Source organism: Galleria mellonella, unplaced genomic scaffold (genome assembly GCF_026898425.1).
Source record: "Galleria mellonella isolate WM207_F2 unplaced genomic scaffold, CSIRO_AGI_GalMel_v1 utg55, whole genome shotgun sequence".
Taxonomy (NCBI): domain Eukaryota; kingdom Metazoa; phylum Arthropoda; class Insecta; order Lepidoptera; family Pyralidae; genus Galleria; species Galleria mellonella.
This window is the reverse complement of record NW_026442115.1, coordinates 2577032-2600776: the sequence shown is the minus strand read 5'-3', so window position 1 is coordinate 2600776 and position 23745 is coordinate 2577032. Positions and strand designations below refer to the sequence as shown.

At 32.0% G+C, this 23745-nt stretch overlaps 4 protein-coding genes across 4 annotated transcripts; 1 reads left to right on the top strand and 3 right to left on the bottom strand.

The window, feature by feature from the left end:
- Positions 1-35: 35 nt before the first annotated feature.
- Positions 36-2809, bottom strand: LOC113521517 (DNA-directed RNA polymerase III subunit RPC8). Its single transcript, XM_026907061.3, has 4 exons — positions 2448-2809; positions 1892-2075; positions 797-934; positions 36-262 (listed from the first exon to the last, which is right to left on the bottom strand). Exons 1-4 carry the CDS (start codon positions 2556-2558, stop codon positions 51-53), a joined length of 645 nt encoding a protein of 214 aa, XP_026762862.1. The 5' UTR covers positions 2559-2809; the 3' UTR covers positions 36-50.
- On the bottom strand, positions 1904-18162 carry LOC128201585 (dynein axonemal intermediate chain 2-like). The gene is made up of 5 exons (XM_052899015.1): positions 18146-18162; positions 17145-17277; positions 16218-16322; positions 14992-15192; positions 1904-2002 (listed from the first exon to the last, which is right to left on the bottom strand). The coding sequence occupies exons 2-4, from the start codon at positions 17265-17267 to the stop codon at positions 14992-14994; spliced, it is 429 nt and encodes a 142-aa protein (XP_052754975.1). The 5' UTR covers positions 17268-17277; positions 18146-18162; the 3' UTR covers positions 1904-2002.
- On the top strand, positions 3498-14561 carry LOC113521516 (ecto-NOX disulfide-thiol exchanger 2-like). The gene is made up of 10 exons (XM_026907058.3): positions 3498-3699; positions 6730-6876; positions 8547-9178; positions 9611-9835; positions 10084-10267; positions 11738-11844; positions 12231-12344; positions 12600-12743; positions 13830-13973; positions 14201-14561. The coding sequence occupies exons 1-10, from the start codon at positions 3693-3695 to the stop codon at positions 14405-14407; spliced, it is 1911 nt and encodes a 636-aa protein (XP_026762859.1). The 5' UTR covers positions 3498-3692; the 3' UTR covers positions 14408-14561.
- Positions 18163-18418: 256 nt separating the features above from the next.
- LOC113521384 (dynein intermediate chain 3, ciliary-like) lies at positions 18419-23641 on the bottom strand. Its single transcript, XM_052899035.1, has 9 exons — positions 23427-23641; positions 23049-23196; positions 21858-22113; positions 21635-21744; positions 20812-20963; positions 20576-20710; positions 20132-20213; positions 19121-19299; positions 18419-18446 (listed from the first exon to the last, which is right to left on the bottom strand). The coding sequence occupies exons 1-9, from the start codon at positions 23639-23641 to the stop codon at positions 18419-18421; spliced, it is 1305 nt and encodes a 434-aa protein (XP_052754995.1).
- Positions 23642-23745: the final 104 nt, after the last annotated feature.

The following is a 23745-nucleotide window of genomic DNA, read 5'->3' as shown; positions in this document are numbered from 1 at the left end:
ATCAGTTAAGTTCCAGTTCAGATAAAAAAAAAACATTGAATTTTAATATTTTATTCATCATTTTCTTGTTCCTCATCATTTTCATCACCATCATCTTGTTCTGGTGCCTCCCACCAAGATAGGAGCCCTAGTCCGGGCTCATTAATTCCACCAACTAATTTATAAGGGGCAACAGTTTGCACTGCATGTTCAGTTCCTGGTGGTCCTATTGGCAAACTTTCTTCAAATGCTTCACTCGTTACTCGAAATCTTATATTCTCTCCTGTAATATATAGATAGATACTCTTTTTTGTTTCCTCCAAAAAATTACAATAGTAAACTTATACTAGATATAAACAATTACAAGAAATAATCACAATGAGAAAACAATGGGTGACCTTATCGCTAAAAGTGATCTCTTCCAGGCAACCTTTGGATAGAGAGGAGTAATTATAAACAGTTTGATTGGAGGCACGATGAAGATCCTCTTATTTTTTAATTTATGTTATAATGTAAATATATCCCTACTCAATATTATTATATATATAATAATGTCATCATAAAATAGGACAATTCGTTTTTTAAAGAATGCTTTTCAAAATTTAATTTAGTAATCTATACACTAAAATGTATTATTTAAACAATTCAAAAGCTACATAAATATTGTACCCCTACAAAGTTAGGGTGGGTTGCTAGTTCTAGATATAGTAAATAGATGGAAGGTCCAGAACACCTGTTTTAAAGTAGATAGAATGCCTTGAAATAAGAATTGCCTTCAATTTGAAAATTAATATTATATATAAATATATTAGTATACCTGAATCCATGAATAAGTCATGCTTTTCGCCATCTTTAGGATATTCCCAAACCCAAGCTTGGTCATTTTCATCAAATCTAGATGGATGTTGTAAAGCATTCACTGGTATTAATATATCATCAAAAAATCCTAATGTAACTGAAAAAAATACAAATAAAAAAAATAATTAAAAGAAAACTTAAATATTTAAAAATATAAGATTGGATTCCTTAGTCCACAGATAGCAGCACAATAAAAGAATGAAATAAAAATTTTATTCAAGGAATCAAGAATTTTTTTATAGTATTTTTTTTCTGAATTTACTATCCATTTTCATTTAAAATATGTATCGTATGTATTTTTAATCATTAGAAGCCACTCTTTGTTTCTTTATGTACAGAATATATGATTTACATCCCTTTCCCCTTCTCCTCCGAATTTTTTTTTTTTTATATAATTAACAAATTTTATAAGAAACAAACACTGTTGTGCACTCGAAGAAATTTGAGTTATGCCAATTGATTATATAATTTTATATTTTTTCATTATATTTGGCTTTTTAGTTGCGTTTAAGTTCTTTTTTTCAACAAAATACACCCTAGCATAAAAATATAATGCATTTGTATGCAAAAAATTAATTGTTAGTAATCAATTAGTACTTTCTCTGAAATATCCTGCAGGTTTTTAAGATATTGTATGACTGCTGCCATTACAAATTACCATGCGCTTGAAGGTTAATTAGTTTAACATTTAAGTTTATTAATTAGTTTAGTTTACAATAACAAAGAATATATGTGATTGGATACAATAACTATTATAAACTTCATACAGATAAAAACTACAGTCAATCATACTATAGTAATGCACATATTCTATGAAATCTTCCCTGTTGCAAATGTTTGTAGGAAGGATTAGGACTACTTTCCATCAGACCACTAGCTAGTTTGTATAAATGTTCATATTTTACCTCACTAATAAACAAATGCAAAAAAATTTAAATTTTATACAATTTTTAATTACGATAATTATTTTTACAATCAATAGAGTTTACTCCTGTTCTAATCTTATGCTAACATTGATTTCATATTTTCATATATTTAAAATCAAATACTATACCATGAACACCTTCTCTACTACAACTCCTAATCTTGCCAATGAGAATTTCTTCAACTACTGGTCGAAATACAATATATCTAAATTTGACTTCAGTGTGGGAGGAACCATCACCTGGGAATATGTAAGAGTGCCCAATATGAGTAATATCAAAAAGAGCTATGCATAGTCCCACATTCAGTACAACCTGAAAGTATAAAATAAAGTATAGTTTAAATATATGTATGTTAATATGATAATTAAAGTTAAAAACATAAATATATATACTGAATACAGGTATATAAGTAGATCATAAAAATAAAGATAAAAATATACATCATCACAGTGTGTATTCTCAGATGTTCATATTTACAAGCAAGTATTATATATAATAGTTTCCTTTGGTTAGGGTGTCAGATTATTTCATATTTCATACAAAACTGAATAAAATGTAGTTTCTGAAAAAAAGATATATTATAAGGAGGCTAATAAAAGTACCAGTAGAATATTGTACTGCTAATTGTACTTTAACAAACTATGTTTCTGGTCATTCGACGTAAACATGGATTGGATTCACTACCTTATTAGCGAGTTTCCTATTAAGTAAAGTCGTAATAGATTCCGTTAAACTTTGATGGAAATGATCCGGTGTTACGCGAATAACGTCCTTCATTTCGGCTAATACAAACATTTCAAAAAATTATTACTATAACATTTCAATATGCCGAAAATATATGTAGAACACTTATTGTTCAATTATTATGATGCCGAATTCAAACCTCCTAACATATTTAAATTTACGTAAAACAGATTATAGGATATTAAAGATAATAGATTCAATTCTATCAATAAGGGCTAATCGAATAATTAATCTTTTTAAAATCAAGTGCTTTAGGTTAGAATTCAATGTCAACAAATTAAATATAAACAACACTAAACAGAGCAAGTAATCATGCAACACTACAACATGAACACAACCACAGATTAAAGCGGCAACACAACACTTTTTAATTTTGTCAATTTAATTATTTATTGTAATGCGATGTAATTAATAGTGATCTACCTAAAAATAATTTAAATTCACAGACATTAGAAAAAAAAAAATACAAAATTGCACATTTATCATGTAATTATAATTTAAATATTAAGTTTGTAAAATAAACCTATGGCTTGCTACACGTTTTGGGATACAGTAAGTGTGGTGAGTAATTTATAAATAAATAAATAAACATTTCTTTCTATAAATAATATATTGTAAAACAGTTTTACTATTTTTGCACCCTTAGTCTATAATAATATAATATTATATTATTATAGACTGACATAACAAGAAAAATAAATAAATTCTATCTTTAAAAATAACTTAAATAAAACCTCAACACTTAGTCTATAATAATATAATATTATATTATTATAGACTGAGGGTGCAAAAGAGGTGAGAAAGAGGAAAGATCAGTGTACTTATCATCATAATTATTTGTAATGGAAAACTTAAAAAAATTATAACGTTAATTCCTAAATCACTCAGTAAGAACATAACCATCAATCTCTTTCTGTCAATGTTAAAAATATATTCGAGATTAATTCGTCTTAGATAAATCATAAATATTTTTATCTGTGAGCGAGAGAATCTGTAATTAATCTGTGAATTTATTGTTTTCTTGATTTTTTGATTATTTCTTAATATTTGACTTTGTAGTACTAAATTAATATAAAAAATTGCATATCCCTTTTGTTCCTAGATAATCACTACTACTGAATTATTATGTACACTTAAAAATTATTTTTGTGACAATACTTTTGTGTCTTACGGAACTTCTAAAAAATGGCTGGTCAGTATAAAATTAAAACTAAATTTTATGCTTGCTCTTTTAATATAATTGGTTCGATAGTCGGTATTTATGTTTATTTCTATTTACAATGTTTATCTTCACTCTACAGTTATTATTATGTTTTATCTTCTAGAATTTGTCCTATTTTTTAATTTCTTTGTCTCAACGTTTGAATTTGTTTTGGTGTATTTTATTTTTTGTGAAACTCTCCTTAATCGAGCCAATCATTTTATCGACTCAAAGATTTAAATGCGTGTATCGTGTAAGGAATCTAGAATTGGCATTCTCATAAGACTAATAACTCATAACTAAGGGTACTCATTGAATTCTCCTACTCCTATCGGGCCATGAACTAAACATGAACTAACATAAATTGTCTTGATGGAGTGATTGATGTACCTAGTAACTTGATTCTCAATGAAAAACAAAGCTTCTAATGGTAAATTTAAGAAATATTACATTTGAGGTGTAGTATATACTTTAACTCTGATATGCCTATCAGGTGACACTGTTGAAATTGATATAAAAGTATTAATAATTATTAAGTATTGTTAAACCTAAACATTATGTATGATTTTTGTAAATCAACTAATGACCAGTCCTGGCTTTGCTCACACAGGTACAATATTTGTTTGTGTAACTTTTAAACTTCAACATATTTAAGGCTGGTATTTTGGTGTGTGTGAAAATACTTCACTAATATTCTAAGATTTTAAAGTTTAAAAAACCTATTTAGTAATTTGATGTCCACACATTTATATAGTTCCTTCTGTGCCCCTTACCTCTGCACCCCACCTACTATTCGCGCACGGCCAGCGACAGCACTAATACAATAATTTTTCCAACTTATTGTTTTTATTTCACATTATCTTCTGACCAACTATGTCATTGAACATGCTCTAATAAGTAAACTTTATCTCCATAAAATTTCCATTTTAATTTAACTATTTGTTTTTATAAGAATTTGTAAAATATTTGTAAAACTTCTATCCAAACTTAATTTTGTAAAATTTGTTTTACTTTTAACATATAAATTATTTTTTGTAATGATATTAAACTTAGATATATATGGTATAGACTTTTTTTTTGTAAAGCTACATTAATTAATTTACCTAGTCCATCTATAAGTTCCTTTACAAATGAAAATGCATTTTTAATATTAAAATTTATACCTATTTTATGCACTATTATTACTAGTGATTTACGCATAAGAATTTTTTAAGAAACTCAATGTGGCCATGTTGTTTAGAGCAAGCTATGTTCTCTAAAACTGATCATAATCTGAAGTCTAAAGGGTTGAGGTCTGGGCTAAATGAGGGCCAGTCTTCAGTATATATTATTATACTGTCTGGAATGTTGGTTTCAAGCCAGGCTTGGATAGTTTATGCTTTGTGACCAGGTGCAGAGTCCTGCTGGAAAGTACATGGTATATTTTTAAAAAGTGTATTGCTGAGAAGTTTCACAACACAATCCAAGACTGTATCTTGATACACTTTAGCTGAAGTTTTTACTCCTTTTTTACAAAAATGTAGTTTTGTCGCTTCTTGATAAGACATGACTCATCAAACCATCACTGATGCAGGATGATGACCATGTTGTACCTTTCTGACTACTTGAGCAGCTTCTTTAGAACTGTGATTTGTTCTTTATGAGAATATGTTCTTTAGTTTATCATTTTGCTTATTGTAGTGTTCTTCAATCATGAAAATTTTTCATCGGTAAAGAGGATATTTCTGTGCCTTTCACATGCGTATCGTGACAGAAGGCGTTTTGATCAATACACTCTCTTTAATTGTAAAGATTGATTTAGGGCATGTCCTGTGTATCGACGATAAGTATCGAGCTTCAGGTCTTGTTTTATAATACGCGATAGAGTCTTAGCGGAAATCTTCAATTCTAGCGATAAAATTTTTTGCTTCCTAATGGGGTTTCGACGAATTCTGGCTTTCACAGCATTAATAGCTTTAGTAGTTCCAACAGCAAGCCGCCCCGATCTTTTCTGGTCTTCAACAGAGGAAGCGTTATTGTATCTGTTGATAGTACGATATACATACAGCTGATATCAAGCTTTTGAAGTGTCTGGAATATAATCGATGGCTCTATACCCACTTTGTGCAAGGCGATCACTGCAATCCTATTTTCTTCAACACTCCATTCCATATTGTAATTTGATAATGAACACGAAATAATATGTGAAATGGCGCGAAATCTAAAGTTTTTAAAATAATAAACGTGTTCCAAATTCAAAATAATGAAAAAGTTGAAAAAAAGAAAAGTTTTTATGTAACAGTATTTGGGGCCCGATTAGTTATAGATTTTTATTGCTTTATATCAATTAAAATTATTGTGATTAAATATTGATAATATATACTTATCAAAATAAAAAGTAGTTCATAACACTTAAGGATAATATATTTTTCTAACAGTAAAAGAATTTTCAAAATCGTATCAGTAGTACTGGAGATTGCCCTAAACATCAGAAATTTACCTATTCATAATCACTACATAGTATAAAACAAAGTCGTTTCCCGTCTGTCTGTCCCTATGATTGCTTAGATCTTTAAAACTACGCAGTGGATTTTCATGCGGTTTTTTTAATAGATAAAGTGATTCAAGAGGAAGGTTTATATATATAATATATGCATAATATACTAGAGAAGCACTGTTATTTTAGAGGTTTCTAATGTAATGTGATGTAATGTGTACCCGTGGGAAGCCGGGGCTAGTCGCTAGTATTTTTATAGATTGATCTTATTTAGCGTATTTCTAACTTAGATCATGTATGGATAATGTTACAAATTTTTTACTTTCTAAAACATTTTCCCAGGCTCACCAGATTTTCTCCACAAAAACTAGGCGTATACATAACAAAATATCAAAAAAGTATTAATGTTTGATGTACATAGTTTTAAGCTATATCTGTGTTAAATGTAATGCTTCTTCTTGTTTTATACCTTTTGCCCTTAAATAATGTCTCATAGTTATGTATATACATTAGGAATAATTTATGTTATCCGTTTTTACTTGCAGGAAATAAAAGAGATAGATCTCGTTCACCAGTGAGGGTAGACAATGTCGGTCGGAGAAGAGATAGTAAAAATCAAGACAGTAATAAAACTGGGAATGATATGTCAAACGTCATGAATCAGATGATGATGACAAATATGTATTCACAAGGTAAAGTGTATCTAACTTATTTAATCTTTTCAAAATTATTTATTGTATGTTTTTAGGCTAAAACAGGACTGTCACTACCCAGACACTTCGAATAAAAATAATCTGTGATTCTCACAACTACGGAAGCAAGAAATGTCTGTACATAAAACAATGTGTGCATGTGTATTTAGGGTTAGTACGGGTAAAACACACGCTTTCATATATTGTTGAATGTCGATTGAAGCTTTGGCTTTGACAAAGCTGCACAGCTTTGTTGTAAAATATTAATTAAATCTTTGGAAAATAACAAAGGTGTACTACAGTTAACACAGTTCTAATTCTTATCATATCAATATTTAAATAAATGTATTCAAGACTGTTTCAATGCCTGTAGATTGTGTCTCTTTGAATTAATGAAATCGGACATTCTATGCCAAAGATATTACGGATTTTGTTCTGTGTTTAAATCCCTTGCTTGCGACACCGGTGGCCACAGCGCGTGGCATCGGACGGCGCGGCGCACATACTTATATAAGATAGGATCTCCGCACGGTTCATTTGCGCTGTCGGTTTCCTACGCAGCGGACGCTACCGACATTGAAAGTTTTGACTCTTCAAAATATTCACTTACTCTACGTTTATCCCAAAATGTTTAAAATATAAATGACCATCCGTGCGAAGCCCTAGCGAGCCACAAGTATGATATATTTTTATTAATAAGGGCTTTAAATTATCGGATAACACTTCTGTTCTCAATAATAGCAACATATGAGTGATGTCACGGGGTTCACAGTATATTCTAGGAAGCACATAGCTTTTTTCATGTGTATATGACAGTTATCGAGTATAATTAGGTGGGCATTAGCACACCTACCTACACCACCTACACCCACAAAATTTTAAATTCGAAGTTTACCTAATGGTAAACATCGAATTTAAAATTTTTAATAACTCTGTATTTTTGTTCAAATTAAGAAAAGCTATCCTCTGTTTTTATTTGACATTGAAGATATCTGGCGTCTTTTGAAGCGTAGATTAAACTTTAGTCTTTGTCACTAGAGACATCCATTAAAATATGGTAGCTGATACGTGTTTGAGAAGGGAAGAGAACAGATCGCAATGGGCAGCAAGGAGTATCCATACTGTACTTTAGTACTATTACTTATATTGTGATAATGGTATATTATAAAACTAAAGAGAAACTAAGCTTGAAATATGAAATTAATTTATTATAAGTAAAGGTGCGCACAAACCAAGGCGTAATCAAATTTGCATCCATAGTCCAGAGTGATGATGAAAAAAAGACAGCAATTATGTTTATGTGATTGTGGCAGTGTGTTTAAATCTTCTTGGAGCATCACATTTACTACTGTTTGGTTTCTTCAATAATAATGGTAGTGAGTGATCACCACTGTTAGCAAATAGGGGTTGGATACCTTGGTAAATCGAGTGAGCACATTTCTCGTTTATGCACTATGTTTAGAACTCAAAGAAGGTGCATAATTTGATCCTGTGTATTAGATGGCGTAAATTTATAAATGTCCCTATAAGGCCCTATACATGTTTGGCACTTTTATAGTTTACATGTTTTATATGGTAACTGCTTACTGTTAAATTAATTTAATAAACTCTATATCTTATGTACCCAAAACTCAGTACAATTTATTTTTATAAATATGTATATATTCTAGGTAATATGATGATGGCTGGTGGGATGTATCCAAATATGATGATGTCAGGAATGATGGCTGGAGGCATGATGCCTTCTACTGCTATGGAAATGATGTCAGGTACAGGAATGGAATTGATGTCTCAGTCAACAATGGATATATCAACAATTGGAGCACAAGCTATTTCTGCAACAGGTTCGACTCCCATAGATATAAGTATGATGGGAGGTATGGTAATGGATCCTTCAATGATAGGAATGTATTCTAACATGGGTACTGACATAGCCACAGTTCAAGAAAAGAAGGAAATTATTCTTAAACACTGTATACTAATTCCGCCTACAGCTGGCACACCACAGCCTCCTCGAAGAGCGAAACCTCCTGGTTGTCGTACTATTTTCGTTGGTTATTTACCAGAAAAAATAAGGGAGAGTACAGTCAGAGAAATTTTTGAACCATATGGCAGGATTCATACTTTAAGACTATCTAAAAAAGATTTTTGTCATATACGATTTGACAGAGAGAGCTCTGTGGATGCAGCAATGCAGCTGTCTGGGTATCGTATTAAGTTGATCAGTAAAGATAAAGATGAAAAAGACGAAGATGATGATTCTCACACAACTTCAGGCTGGTTGCATGTAGACTATGCATTGGTAAATATATTTCTTGTTCTCTTTTTTGTATTAGGAATAGCAAACATAAAAAAGTGTTATTTATGGCAGTGTGTATTTGCTTATATGTATGTATTTGATACTTTATTATACGGTCATACTACTAATATAAACATATTTCATAAAAAAAAATATATTAAAATGATAACAACCTGACAATAGTGTATCTAATCGAAAATAAAAACAGTAAACTTTATTAAGTCATAAACATTAGGACATTACAGAATGTGTTGGCCACAACAATCATATTCCTTTATACTTTAGCATGCAACAATATGCTCTGTATCTTGATATTGGGTAATTCATTATCATCATATTTGTAGCTGTTAATTGTGCACTTTTTATAATATAGACTTCGCATACACGTAGATATTAACAATAAATTTAAATTATATCTTTGTAATTCTTATTTAGAGTCGAGATGATCAAAATGAGTATGAGCGTCGTCAACGGCAAGCACTGCGTGCACAACAAGCACAAATGCAGCAATTGACTGCACAACAGGAGCTAGCTAATCGCAGCATTGCATCATATCGGCGGTCTCCTTCACCAGTGAGAATTCAACCATTTTCCAATGCTGCCATTGTTCAATTAGTGGAAAAAATTAAAAATGAAGAACATTTTCCAAATACTCTTCCTGTAAGTATTAAATTATTGATAATACTTTTGTCCCTACAATAATAGCCTTACAATCATTAATTTAAAAATTGTCAGTAATATCAAGGCATGATCTGTAAAAGGGTCTGATTGATTCTTAGTAAGGATAACTTAGGAAATGAAGGGAGAAAAGGATTATTAGTAATATGATCTAATAGCATCATTGATTTCTCATATATTTCTGCTCATGTTATTAAGTGTTTAGTCATTTTATAATTTTTTCCTTATAGACTCTTATCGCATGGCTGGAACGTGGTGAATGTTCAAAAAAGAATGCAAATCAATTTTATTCAATGATTCAAGCTACAAATTCCCACATACGGAGATTATTTAATGAAAAAGTGCAAGCTGAAGAGGAATTGCAGGAATGTAAAGAAAGAGTGAAAAATCATATAGAGAAAGTTATTGAACAACGTGAGTATAATAAGAACTCTTTATATTTTTATGGATCTGTACGTGAACATTGATGGACACAAGTATTTCTGGAAAGAGACTTTTTGTACATTGTTATATAATATTTAAAGGTAAGGTATTGTCATAATGTTTTCTTAATGAAAACATTATCCAGGCGTTGCTGAATAAATCATGGTATTTTGTTATCATTCAAAATGCATAAAAATCTCATTCAACAGAGTATGGTGAAGGGTAAATTATAGTTTTGTAATACTGTATTCAAAATTGATATAGTGTATGGTAGACTCACGAGCAACCAAATTGACTACTTTATAGCATGATTGATATATAAAACATTCAGATATAAAGATACAACTCATAATTATTATGAAAATCGACTGTAAAATATTTTTAAATATTGAGTCCTAAACATGGTATTTACACATACACATTGATATATAGGTACTTGTATCTGTGTATATTTCTTATGAATTTATTATTTTAATTTTCCACTCTTTCTCTAATCTGATTACTAATGGAAGAATCAACTTTTATGGAGTAGAGTCTTCTTTTTTAACCGTCTTGAACCAGCTTTCTGACGTGTATCATAACTATGAATTTTATTAACATTGAATGGGATTATTTTGTCATTTAATATTTATTGGGTATTATAGTGTATTAAGTGGAATAAAAATTAAAATAATATTCAGACATATGAATTATGATCATATGTTTTTTTTTTTATTTTCTATAAATCTGTTCCCATAGGCGGCGGTTAGTCACTATGGTTGCTCGCAATTGGATATACTTTAGTAATACAATGTTGACATTTGTCCTTTGTTTTTTGAACAGAATTTGAAAAATACAGTTAAACAGGCAATCAATATATTGTAAATTTAAAATGTTTATAAAAGAATATTTAATATTTATTTAGCTAATAATTACATAATATGGTCACTCTCTGCTCTATCTCAATATCTCAGTAGTGGTACTCAATCGAGGGATTGCCGTGCTCTGCAGATTACTTGAAGTCTTAAGTATCGTGTAAAAATTCAATAGCTCCAGAAATAGTGGAGTAATGTAAGTCGCAAATGTTTTAACAAATATATTTTTGATATCTGCTATATTATAAATTATTTGTTTCATCAGCAGAGTGAATAAATTTAATGTATTTAGGAATGGAATATATATATATATATATATTAATTATTTAGCAGTGTATCGAAAATATTTTGTCAAAACATTGTCGGTTTCTCTGTGTGGCAACACACTGTCATGTGTCTCGAGACACGTCTCGGACGCGAGATCCAGCGTGCCAGCTTTTCACTACAGTGCAGACGCGTCGAGTCCCTAGGTAGACGTAGAAACGCCACGCACGCATTCTGGCAACCGTATTGAGAGCCTGGGTCAACCGGTCGCGATTGCCGACGGTATGTTTGCTCACTGCGGCCTTATGCAACGCCTCTTAACATAATTATTTGTGAACCTCAGTCGAGCAGGTGGCGAAAGTGTTTACAGCGGCAGCCCATCAGCGCGTGTGGGATCACTTTACGAAACCACAGCGGAAGAACATCGAGACATGGCAGAAAATGACTCAGGTACATCAAGTCATGGTGTTCTATTAAACAATGACTAGGAATAAATATTACTAACGTGATTAAGAATAACAACGGTAAATGAAAGAACTTAAATGTGTTGTTCGTTACAATTTCATTACCAAATAAATTAAGTTTTGAGCAGTCAATATTTTAAATATGAAAAATACACTATGTATTGAAAATAATTTAGAAGGTTACACGTTTTTGCGTTACTAATATCAGTGAAATTGTAATGAAAAAAGTAGGTAAGTTGTATTCAATAAAAATGATCCAGTGGACAGCGGTTACAGGTAAAAGCAAATAACAAACCAGGTAATGAGTGTATTTGTGTCAAAATATACAAAAGTGCAATGTCAGAATAAATATTAAATATGAATATTTTTCAGGAATTTAATTCATTAAAAGAAGAATTTAACGAGAAGTTCTTTAATGAGGATAATGAATTTAACGGTTTCTCCAATAGAAATGCGGATACAAGCGAAGAATATCAACGACTAAAGGTAACAATTATAATATTTCTCAATAATCTAACTGACAACAGAAACTTTAGATGTAAATTTAATTTTCCAATTAATTGTCCTGCAATGAAAAATACCGGTAATAAACCAAATTCGATTGTAATATGTTAGCAAAATGTGAGCATGTGTATATTCGTGTTTACCACAATGACTATTTTTGTTGACTACCCCAACAGTTGACTATCTCAACACGGATAATATTCGAGTGATAATATTCATGTAATCTTAATATTACAGCGTGAGAACGAAAGTTTACAATTCCAATTGGAAGCTTATAAGAATGAAGTTGATGTCATAAAGACGGATGCACAAAAGGAGATGGAAAAGTTTAAGGCTCAGTTCATAGCTCGACAAGCATTGCAAGGTGCTCTGGAAAAAAACGTAAGTTACATCTTTAAATCTTTAATAAAATTTACCAGTTGTCATGTACAAACAAGGTTTAATTTACCAAATATCATAATCGATATAGTAAGGGTTGGTCGGTAGAGAATACCTATAGCATTAAGTCCCACTTTTATACAATTTTGTTCAATATAGTTTGTATAAATAGTGAAAATTCAAATAGAGGAAATTCTAAATATTTATATCTGTTTTTAAATGACTTAAAAAAGGATGAGATTCTCTTTTTTTGTATGAATACTAAACAGATTTTGATTTGGCAAATTTTAAAGTTTACTTCCTTGTTTGTTTCATATTTGTCACGCCTTAACTTACTGATTTTGACAAATAACGTTTTATATTTATTATTATCATAGATAGTGAAATAAATTTATATTAAAACTCATGGTGTTGTTTCATCTTTTATTATAGTAAAATATAAATAAAGTGAATTCTCAATATGAAAATTACTTTATTTATTTACGGCACCATTTATTAATTATATGTTATACAAAAGGTGGTCAGACAAACTTTGTGTAAAAAAAAAAAATAAAGGATATATATATGTATGTGTGTGTGTGAGTATAAAACGTTCCATAGACGACCTGCCTGCACAGTAAAGGATCTATAGAATAAAAGGAAGAGCGAAGAGAGAAGGAATGAGCGGGAAATTTGAGACGAAGATAGTTGATATTGCGCGAAGTATTGCCATTAGCCTCACTGAGATACAGGAACTAGTCTTTTAGATAATCAGGAACAACGGAGTTAAAAAAATTGCGTAAAAAATACATAGAATATGCAGATTACGTCGAAAACTATTAGAAAGTCACTTGAGGATGAAATTAAGAAATGTGATCATATATGTGGGTGCATGTAATAGTATCATATAGGTGCGTGTGAGAGCAATATTGGTGTTGACAGGGAGGAGATTACTATAACCTATTGAAGGCATCAGTGGTAGCAAAAATTTTTTTTTTTTATTAACCTCCAAGATTTATGGAGACTATGACAAATTATTGTCAAAAATAATGCCAAGATTTTTTACTTTATTTGAGACTTAAAATGTATTTGTATTGTAACTTATAACAGCCACCTTTACCGTCACCCGTGGTGAAGCCGCCACCACCACCACCATTGCCTGATGATGTGGATTCAAAGGTACATTTGAAAGAAAAAGTGGAAGCTGGATGTGGAGAAGCAAAGCTGATCGGAGTTATGTCTGCTTTCCTTCAGGTTGGTTAACATTAAATTATTTTTCTAAGTCCTTACTAATATTGTAATTGGGAAAGCGTGATTGTTACTTTTTGGTACTTTAACAACGATGATTTAACTAATCTACTCATGGAATTTGGTATTCACGTAGTATTTGAGACAGAAAAAGAGAAACTACATTTTACCCCATTCATACATAAGAAGTCGCTCTTTAAAGCTAGGTTTTGATAAAGGAAATCTTTTCCCAGGTTCATCCACAAGGTGCCAGTCTGGATTACGTAGTGTCATACGTTCGGGCGTTGTTTCCCCACGTGTCTCAAGCAACAGTCCACCACGTCCTACAGAAGCATCCAGACGTGTTTGACCGGACAACCACCGGTGTCGGTGCCAACATTGAGCACCGTTGGTCATTTGTTGCGTTCAAACAAGAGGACGCTGCCCAGCAAACTACATAGAAACGTGCCAAAACAATATGAAACCACAAAGCATATCTATTATGTTAATGAAATAATCCTAATAGTGTGAAGTGGAAGTGACTGATATTAGTAATATTAAATGTAGTAGATGTAAGTAGGATAATGTTTATCCAATTAAAGTGGCCACAATATATCTAGTTATGTTATTTTTCAACAGACTTAAAGGAATAGTTTTAAATAACTTAAAAAAGAGGATATCCTCAATTAATTTTTAAGTTAATTTTTAACAGATGATCATTTAATTTGCAGTATGGTTTACTTGTTCGAAAGTTCACTTGAAATTATTGATCCTAAACTAATTTTGAGATGAAATTAATTTTATTTGTCGGATAAGATCTTAAATTTAAGTATCTGTAATGGCAACTATGAACCACTTTTGATGATTTTTAGTTATTGTTATAAAGTTCAATTAAAATTAATCCAATCATTTTTTAATTTTTATTATATATATACATAATATACGATTACTTTCTTGTGTATTAATTCATTGAATAAGCACTTGAAAGACTACGAGCTTATTTTCACTTCTAATCAATTTCGGAATTAATACTTCAGTATGTTACTTATTGTGTCGTTTGTTGCGCCTTCAATGCGTTTATTGTCTGCATATACTCTGCAGTGGCTTCTTCAATCTCCCTATCGTAGCTGGTAGGATCAGTTTCTGTTTGCGGTTGACCACCATCACGATCCTGTCGCATTTTCAATCGTAGTTCTCTCATACGGGCTTCAAGAATGCGTTCACGTTTGTTTTCGCGTTCTAATATCTATAAATTATCAATTTGGCGGTGATCAATATGGTTTACAATTATAGTTATTTATGATTATAGCTGATAAAATAGTCCCCGTCTACAATATTTAAGATTAGCTAGATATTTTGTTAATACTTCATACAGTTATGTAATAATTTGTAAACATTATTAGACAGATAATAGTACATTTATCGTTTTTAATTTGCTAATTTATAGGAATTATCAGTAGGTAGTGACATAATGATAAACTAATCAAGGGTACTATTGACGTATTTTTTATGTTATAAAGTGGGCTAGCAACTCATTTGACAAAGGAGTGTGCAAAAAAACCGAAATATTTTCATAGAATATTGTGTATTTACAGTCGTATAAAATAAATGTAATCACGAATGTTGCAGATAATGTGGCCCTCGTGGTATGGTGTGGTCCGTAGGCTTGTGTAGGCAATGATCAATATTCCCCATACGTTATTTCATCAATGGCTTTTTGCCCGTTACTTCGTTATTCCGCGTGGAATTTACTTGGATCACTTCTAAATGGCGTATCAAGATGAAACACACCCGATTTTAAGTTAGCTCCTTAGAAAGAAAACTGTGGAAATAGCATCCAATTTGATGCAGTAGTTTTGCGTGGTTCCGGAATAAACATACAAATAAACTAAAATTTTAAATATAATTTTTGGCATGTATTAGTCTTATTGAGACTAACATTAGTTTTTCTTAAACACCTTCCATGTACAGACTTTGTTTAGTTATATTATATATATATATATATATATATATATATATATATATATATATATATATATATATATATATATATATGACACAGAATATAATGGAACACATATTAAAATAAGACTTAAGTATGGATCATAAAAGATTTCTGGCACACTAATTATTATATTACGAAGATAATGGAACACATATTAAAATAAGACTTAAGTATGGATCATAAAAGATTTCTGAACAAAGTTTCCATCGTTTACACAAGTCTTGATTCGTTTCTCAAAACAAAACGTGCATAACTGTATTACTTACATTTGTCAATAGTAACTTGTCATTTTTGTCCGCCGTACCTAAATTTTGAGATAATTCTGCTAAATATATAGTTCCTTTACTGCTACCACAAGCAACTAATATACCCTGGAATACATAAATTAATTAATAAAAAATATGCATTTAGGTAAGAACGGGGAAAAGTTGTGATTTAATTAAATTTCATGATAAATTCATTGACACTGTGTCCCAACTTGTTTTTTTATACTTTTTTTTCAATGACTGAAGATTGAATGGTTACCCCGCCTGCGCTATCGGTATACGCTGGCAGGGCACCAGTGAAGAGTGACAGGTGAGGATGAAGTAGGTCAGTTGGCCCATAGTGAACAATTGAACAAGAATTAAGCACTATAGTTTCCAGGGGGAATCGCGTGGAGATTGACCTGATGGGGTGTATTGCTAGCAATGAGGCTGTTTTTTAATACTATCGTTTTGAAATGAAGACATTAGGCACTAGCCGCGACTTCGTCCGTGTGACCAGGATTTGTTTACTGATCGGGACAAAAAGCCTATATCCTTCTTCATACAGTACGTTTATACAAAATTTCATAGTGATTGGTTAGGCTGGTAAGGCGCTATAAGCTTATCTTATGAAGTACTAAGAAATGGTGAAACGTACTCTAGTTGGAAGTTTTTGTACAGCACAATAGAGTTTGTGATGTCAGTGGAGTCGATTCTGAGACACCATTTCTTTAATCCTATCTCTAAAATTAAAATTTGGTATTATAGCACAATATTTATTCTATGTACCAATATGAAATAAATTTCAATAGATTTAAGTGAAGTTTAGTTTTAATTTAGTTCATGATGGTTCATAAAACAGCAATTTTGCGAAATTAACAAAATATTGTGTTAAGAGATAGGTTTAGGGAATGACGCATCAGAATCGGCTCCAATGTCAGAACTTACTCCTTCGTGTGGACGTAAGCGTAGCAATGGTTCATCGCAAAGTTGTGCGGTGACGAGCGGTGCGCTTCGTCTCCGTAACAAGTCCCAACAAGAGAGACAGCCGTCCCATTGTGTAATTAACATTAAAGAGAATCTGTAATGTATGTTTTAAATAAATATTATATATATACACACATACATCGCCGCGTGGTTGCGTCATAGAATAGGTCATTAAGGGTACCCTTTTCTTGGTGATGTTTCAAGAGAGACGCCGCTGCTCATCTCTCAATCATTAAGTTCCCTTAGTTGCCTCTTACGATGTCCGCGGGAAAGGAAGGGGTACCCCCTTCCTTTTTATCATCACGAAAGTTTAACTATAATTGCCAACTGGCCCGGTAAGCATGGCAACTATTGGAAAAACACCCCTTAAGAGGGCTATGTTCAGCAGTAAACAGTTAAAGGCTAACTTATGATACACATGCATTATACGGATACATACAATATATACATGACACTTTTCACAATTACATTTTTTTTTTCATAAATCACCATTTATTCATCATTTGTCATTATTATTATTCCATAAATTTTTTGTTTTTTTTTATTCTACTTAGAATGGCAAATAAGGTGACAGCCCACCTGATGGAAAGTGGTAACCGTCGTCTATAGACATAAGCAGTACCATAGACATAACAGAATACTGTTTCAACCATGATAAACCCCCCCCCCCTCCCATGCGTTGCCATTCCTAAGGACTCAGGTGTTATTCCTTTATACCCTGTAAATTCACGCAAACAGCTGTTTCATGATAGAAACACGAATGGTACAGTGGTGCCCAAGCAAACGACTTTTGTACAAAGTCTCCCTCTGGTATGTTTAGGCAACATCACTATTATTATTATTAATCCACATGGTTTTACCCCCACGATATAATAAGAGAGTAAAATGAAGTAAATTTTATAGTTATCAGTAGTATATGATACGTCACTATTCACTATCTATCGTGTAATTACGCGAATTACCAGAAAAAAGTCAAAAGACTGGCCTCTTATTGTCATTATCTGTTCTCTATTTAAGGCGTGCCTGGAAGTGATTACTTGAGTAACAAAACCGACTTACGTACTCATACCTTTATTATCGTTATCTCTTATGTATTAGTTTTTATAGACAAAATAATGCACGCTCGTTTCTTATTATGGTCACTAGAGATAATGAAATTCAAAATTTTCCGATCATACTGCTTTCGCTGCATGTAGGTATTGATTCAGTCAACAGCTATTTATATATCTTCACGCTTAATTTATTGCGGGGTAGAATGAAAAGCTAAAAATTATGAAAAAGTTAATAGCAGAACTTATTATAAATCGAACAATAGTCTAGTTCAAAGATCGGTGATACAAATATTGAACATGTTTAGGCAAAGAACCTTGCCGATCGCGTTTTATCTTATGGCGAGTCCTTTTCATCAGGTCAGATAAGTTTAATTAATTAATTAATTGAATAATCATATTAAAAAAAATTATAATCTAATGAATGACTCATTTCATTCACGTCGTTTTGTGTTCTTTTTATAAGTCATGAACTTTAATCCCTTGTTGACTTCATATATGTGTTGTCATGATTGAAGTGGCTGTTTCTTTGATTAGTTAAAAAAACTGCATGGCTACCGCTACGTACGAAGTAAAAAAAAAAACGCCGCGCTCGGTTCCCACGGCGTGCAAATTTGGTGAGAATTATTCATTTTTGCTTAAAAATCCAGGTCAGTCCTTTATCAAAAAAAAAAAAAAAATAAATAAATAAAATATAACGGACTATTTTAAAAAATGATCGGGGTGATGTAAGGATTCTTTCGATACCCCATACAAACATATCTAAATCTGTTAAGGTGAAATAAGAAATTCGCATATATAAATCCTGAAAACGTTACACTTCTTGTTTGTATGGTCATGTAATAAATAGGCGAAATTCTAAATTTCTATAAATATCTAATGTCATACCGAATGGGATTCCATGCGCCATCGGTAAGTTTTGTACGATGTGAATATGTCCACAAAATAGATGATTCCCGACAATCCTCACTCCACACTCTAGCAGTCCAATCTCCAACAGTCAAAAAGTTTTTTAAGAATGTGGGATTACGTTGTAAAGCATATACTGGTCCAAGGTGGGCTTCATACTAGAATTCAAAGGAATTTATATCGAAATTATTCAACGTATGAATGCCTTCAATCATAAGGTAGTATTAAACGGTTCAAAAAATATGTATTATCCCTCGAGAATATGTTACAGGGACAAATGTATCCTATAATATTAAAATTTGATGAAGTAGTCAGAGGCATTCTTCGATTATTAACATTCCTTGTAAATGTATTTAATACTTACTCGATAGGGGAAAAGGGTTTGTTAGAAATAGGTTCTAACAGTCTCATTGATGGTAATGTACCTTGTCGGGTCGACCTTCGCGCGGTTTCCCCCTGAAAATCATCGTTATTTATTCTTGTCGAATTGTTCTCGATGGACCGACTGATCTGCTTTCATCCTCAGCTATCATCTCTCAATGGTGCCCCGCCAGCTTATACGGATAACGTAGGCAGGGTTTACCATTCCATTGCTCGACAATTTAGAATCCAACGTGCAGAGGTGAACCTATTACCGCCACTCTGAGTTAGTCGGAAATATAAATCTAAACAGTATTATGAAAACATATAAAAAATATACTACCGTTTGTTTCTATCTATATATTTATATTGCTTAATAATTATTATGCCGATTATAATCGAGTATAACTTTTACCCGCGACTTCGTCTGCGTGACTGCGATATGTTTACTGACCTGGATAAACAGGATAACAGCCTACATCCTTATCCATCCCATATAGTACGTGTATACTTAATTTCATTGTGATTGATTAAGCTGTTAAGGTTCTATAAAGTAACAAACTCATTTACACATTTACAATATTAATAAGGGTTATAAACTTATTAAGTACTACGAAAGGTAAAACTTACTCTAGTTGGAAGTTTCTCTACAGCATTTTTTCCTTTTCGATTTCCTCCAATGATAAGACCTGTCTCAGTTCCAACCATAAATCTGTAAAATATAGAAATGTACATACATTGGTTTGGATTTGTTATTTACTATTCATTTCAAATAGATACACATACGTATTACGATACTAAATATGCTGATGCCCGTTTCAAACTTATGTCTTCGTTATTTTGCTAAAAATGATGAATCAGCGATAAATTCGTTGTTTATAAAAAAATTAAAGTTAGGTACTAAGTGAAGACCTCGAATACAAAGATTTTATGGTTTTGACATGAAACAGAATCAGCCGTGACATATCGAGTATCGAGGATTTACATCATGTAGGTACATTTTTCGTTTTGTTTTTTCATTTATTTTCTTTCAGTTTGTTCAATTGTTCAGGAACATAATATTAGGTATATTACCTCGTTGGTATCGTTGGTTCATATTCTAGTGCTGATATTCCGATAGCGTTCTCTATACTCTGCGTATCAGTCGGTGATTTCACCAGATCAATTATCATTGAGTCGGTTGGTTCATTCATATTTCGTGTATCCCACCTGAAACACAGTTCAAGTATAATATGAACACCATATAAATCGATATATTTCCATCATCATCATCATCAATTATAATTATAAATGGTTACATTTTCTCTTACCATTTTACTACACCATCTGGAGAAGACGAGAAAAATTCTGCCCCAATTTTAGAGTTGATGAAAAGGACATTGCGTGCAAGATCTCGATGTGCCATATGTGGGGGACAAATACCAGCTGGCTCTCCACCTTTACGCATATCCCACCAACCGACCTATTATCATAAATCATTATCGTAACTCATACTAAATTGTCATTATTCATATCAGCTTTACGTAACTTTTTGGGGTTATCAGTGCAGTAGCAGACTCTGTGGAGTCCTTAATCATGAGTTCATTAATAGTTCCTTTCTAGTATTTTGATTAGAGCTTAAATACTATAATAATCTATTAATGTCCTCTTATTGAGCACAGACACTTATTTAGAAGTAGAACCCTTATTTACGAGTAGAATAATAACATACAATTGTAAATGCATACAATTTCAAAGTTTCCTTTTCTTATACTGGCGTATTGTGTTTCGTTCTCTTAGTTGCCTTTTATGACATCGTAAAGATGAAGTAAAGAGGTGTGGCGTGGTATTCTTAGCCTAATATCACATAAAGTAAGGCCATCATTATTATCATCTTATTAGCTATTAACTGTCCACTGTTGAACATAGGCCTCCTCTTGGGGGGTTCTATCAGTAGTTGCTTAGCATGGCAACATTCGCTTGGCAAGCCGGTTGGCAACCATATTTAGGACAAAGCCTAACTTTGATGTTTTATGTTTAAAAAAAAATATTTTATTTATTTTTATTTACAGAGCGATCATAAATTATGATAAGTAAAAATTTCTCAATCTACAAAACAATTTATTGGCATAAAAATAATAATCATTTATATACCTGGCCATTCATCATCCCACCAACAAGAGTATTTTGGTCTCGAGGATTGTATTGTAAATCTAGTAATGGCTGATGAGGTTTTATGGTTAGCTCTGGCGCATTAGCGTTCTCTGGGTATAAACAAAAATGTTTGAATTAATACAAAAAAAATTAAATTACTAATTTTAGACCTAGTCAAAATCTAATCTAAGTCTAGTCTAATTTTGTGACCATAGATACTTACCGATATCCCATATATATGAATATTGTGGAGTTCTATTATTCCTCATAAGGTCTACATCGGCATGAGCACTTGCGAGACGTGCACCTCCATCTGTCTGCCAGGAGAGAGAACGCACCGGTCTTCTGGCTGAAGGTTCTCTGTATACGTTCACTGTGTGACAACTACTGCGTTCTACCGGAGGTATTGACGGTAAATCCAAGTAATAAGTCTCATACATATCTACTGCGTTATTTTGGAGTATGTTATGTTCCATGCCCTGTAGATTGGTTGAAACATTCCTATTTACATGTAAATTTAAGTTACGCTTTAGTAATGTAGAGAAAATGAAAATAAAAACCGGCCAAGTGCGAGTCGGACTCGTGCACGAAGGGTTCCGTACAAATAATAAATGAAAAAAAAAGTGTGTAGATATAACTAGAAATTGACGACTTTGACATTTTTATTTTATTTGTGCTGTACAACATTCATCATCATCATCATATCAGCCGGAATTTGTCCACTGTTGACCATGGGGGTGTTACTAGTATTTGCCACGCTTGGCAGATAAGTTGGCAACCGTAGTTAGGCTAGCAGCTTTACAATATTATTTCTTGCCAAATATTATGTTTTTAGGTCAACGGAAAGTACTCTACAGGTTTTGATTTCTTTGCAATTGTCAAAATATATGCTATAAATGGCCGTATCTTTGCGTTGACTTAGATGTTTGATTTTTTTACAGTTTTAAATGATTGCAGACTTCAATATTTGATATTAATTTCAGCTAAATATCTCTATGCGTTCCTAAGAAGAGTCTTGGCAGACGGACAGATAGATGGGCAACAAAGTGATCTTATAGGGGTTCCGTTTCTCCTTTTGAGGTATAGACCTTTAAAAATTATTTGTTTATTATGTTTGTAATTGTTAGTAGAAGATTTATGCGAGTATGAAAGAAAATACATACTTGAAAAATCAGGATACGGCTAGTTTTTAATAGATATTAATTGCTCCCACTGTTTTCAATTTTAACAAGTATTAAAATTAATATGGTTTTTACGATTTAAAATAGCTATTAAGAAACAACTACAGCCTTTTAATTAAAGTAAAAATGGAAAAGAATAAAATTTAAATATGTCGGTTTTAGTTCTACAAATTCTTTACCACAAAAGTTAAGCTTCATCGTCTTATTTAAAAACAATAATTTTTCTTACGTACATGCCCGAGATGCATCACAGCATGTATATACGCATCATCCTTTTCTATTTTGCGTCGGTATCTTTGCGTAGCTTCAGGGTCGGCCATATTTATGTCTTTTGGCCATCCACCTTCGACATGAGTGATACCCGAACATGTATATTCAGCTCTAAAAAAAACATTACAGCTAGCAATAAATAATGCCTGTTGGTTTTTTATTTTACTCGGACAGGGGCCTGATTTCTTACTATTGATGCTTAAGGGTCAATAAGTTTTGAGAGTTTCCCCAGTTTGATAATCTCTTGGTAGTACAAAATGGTACTTTAAAACTTGAGTCTGAATGTGGCTAGCGCCCCAGAGCATCCGTGAAGTTGTTACGTTTATAATTTTTTTACCTACCTTTCTGAATTTACCCAATGTTCTGACATAGTGCTAGTATTCTGTATACCGACATGCACCGGATTTCGTAGAATATAATCTTTATAAAATGAAGGATTGTTCGGTATACTGACGCACATCTCCGGTCCGTGGTCTGAGAATAAGGTTTGTTTCCCAAAATCTCGTCTACGTTTTTTGTATTCATATATAATCTCCGGTTTTTCTTGTTTTTCCATATTTAAAGTTATTGATACAGGTCTATTATTAGTAAAGACTAAATCACGTCAAAGAACAGGTTAGATTCTTAAACTGTTTGATCAATACCGTTGTTTAGGCAAGC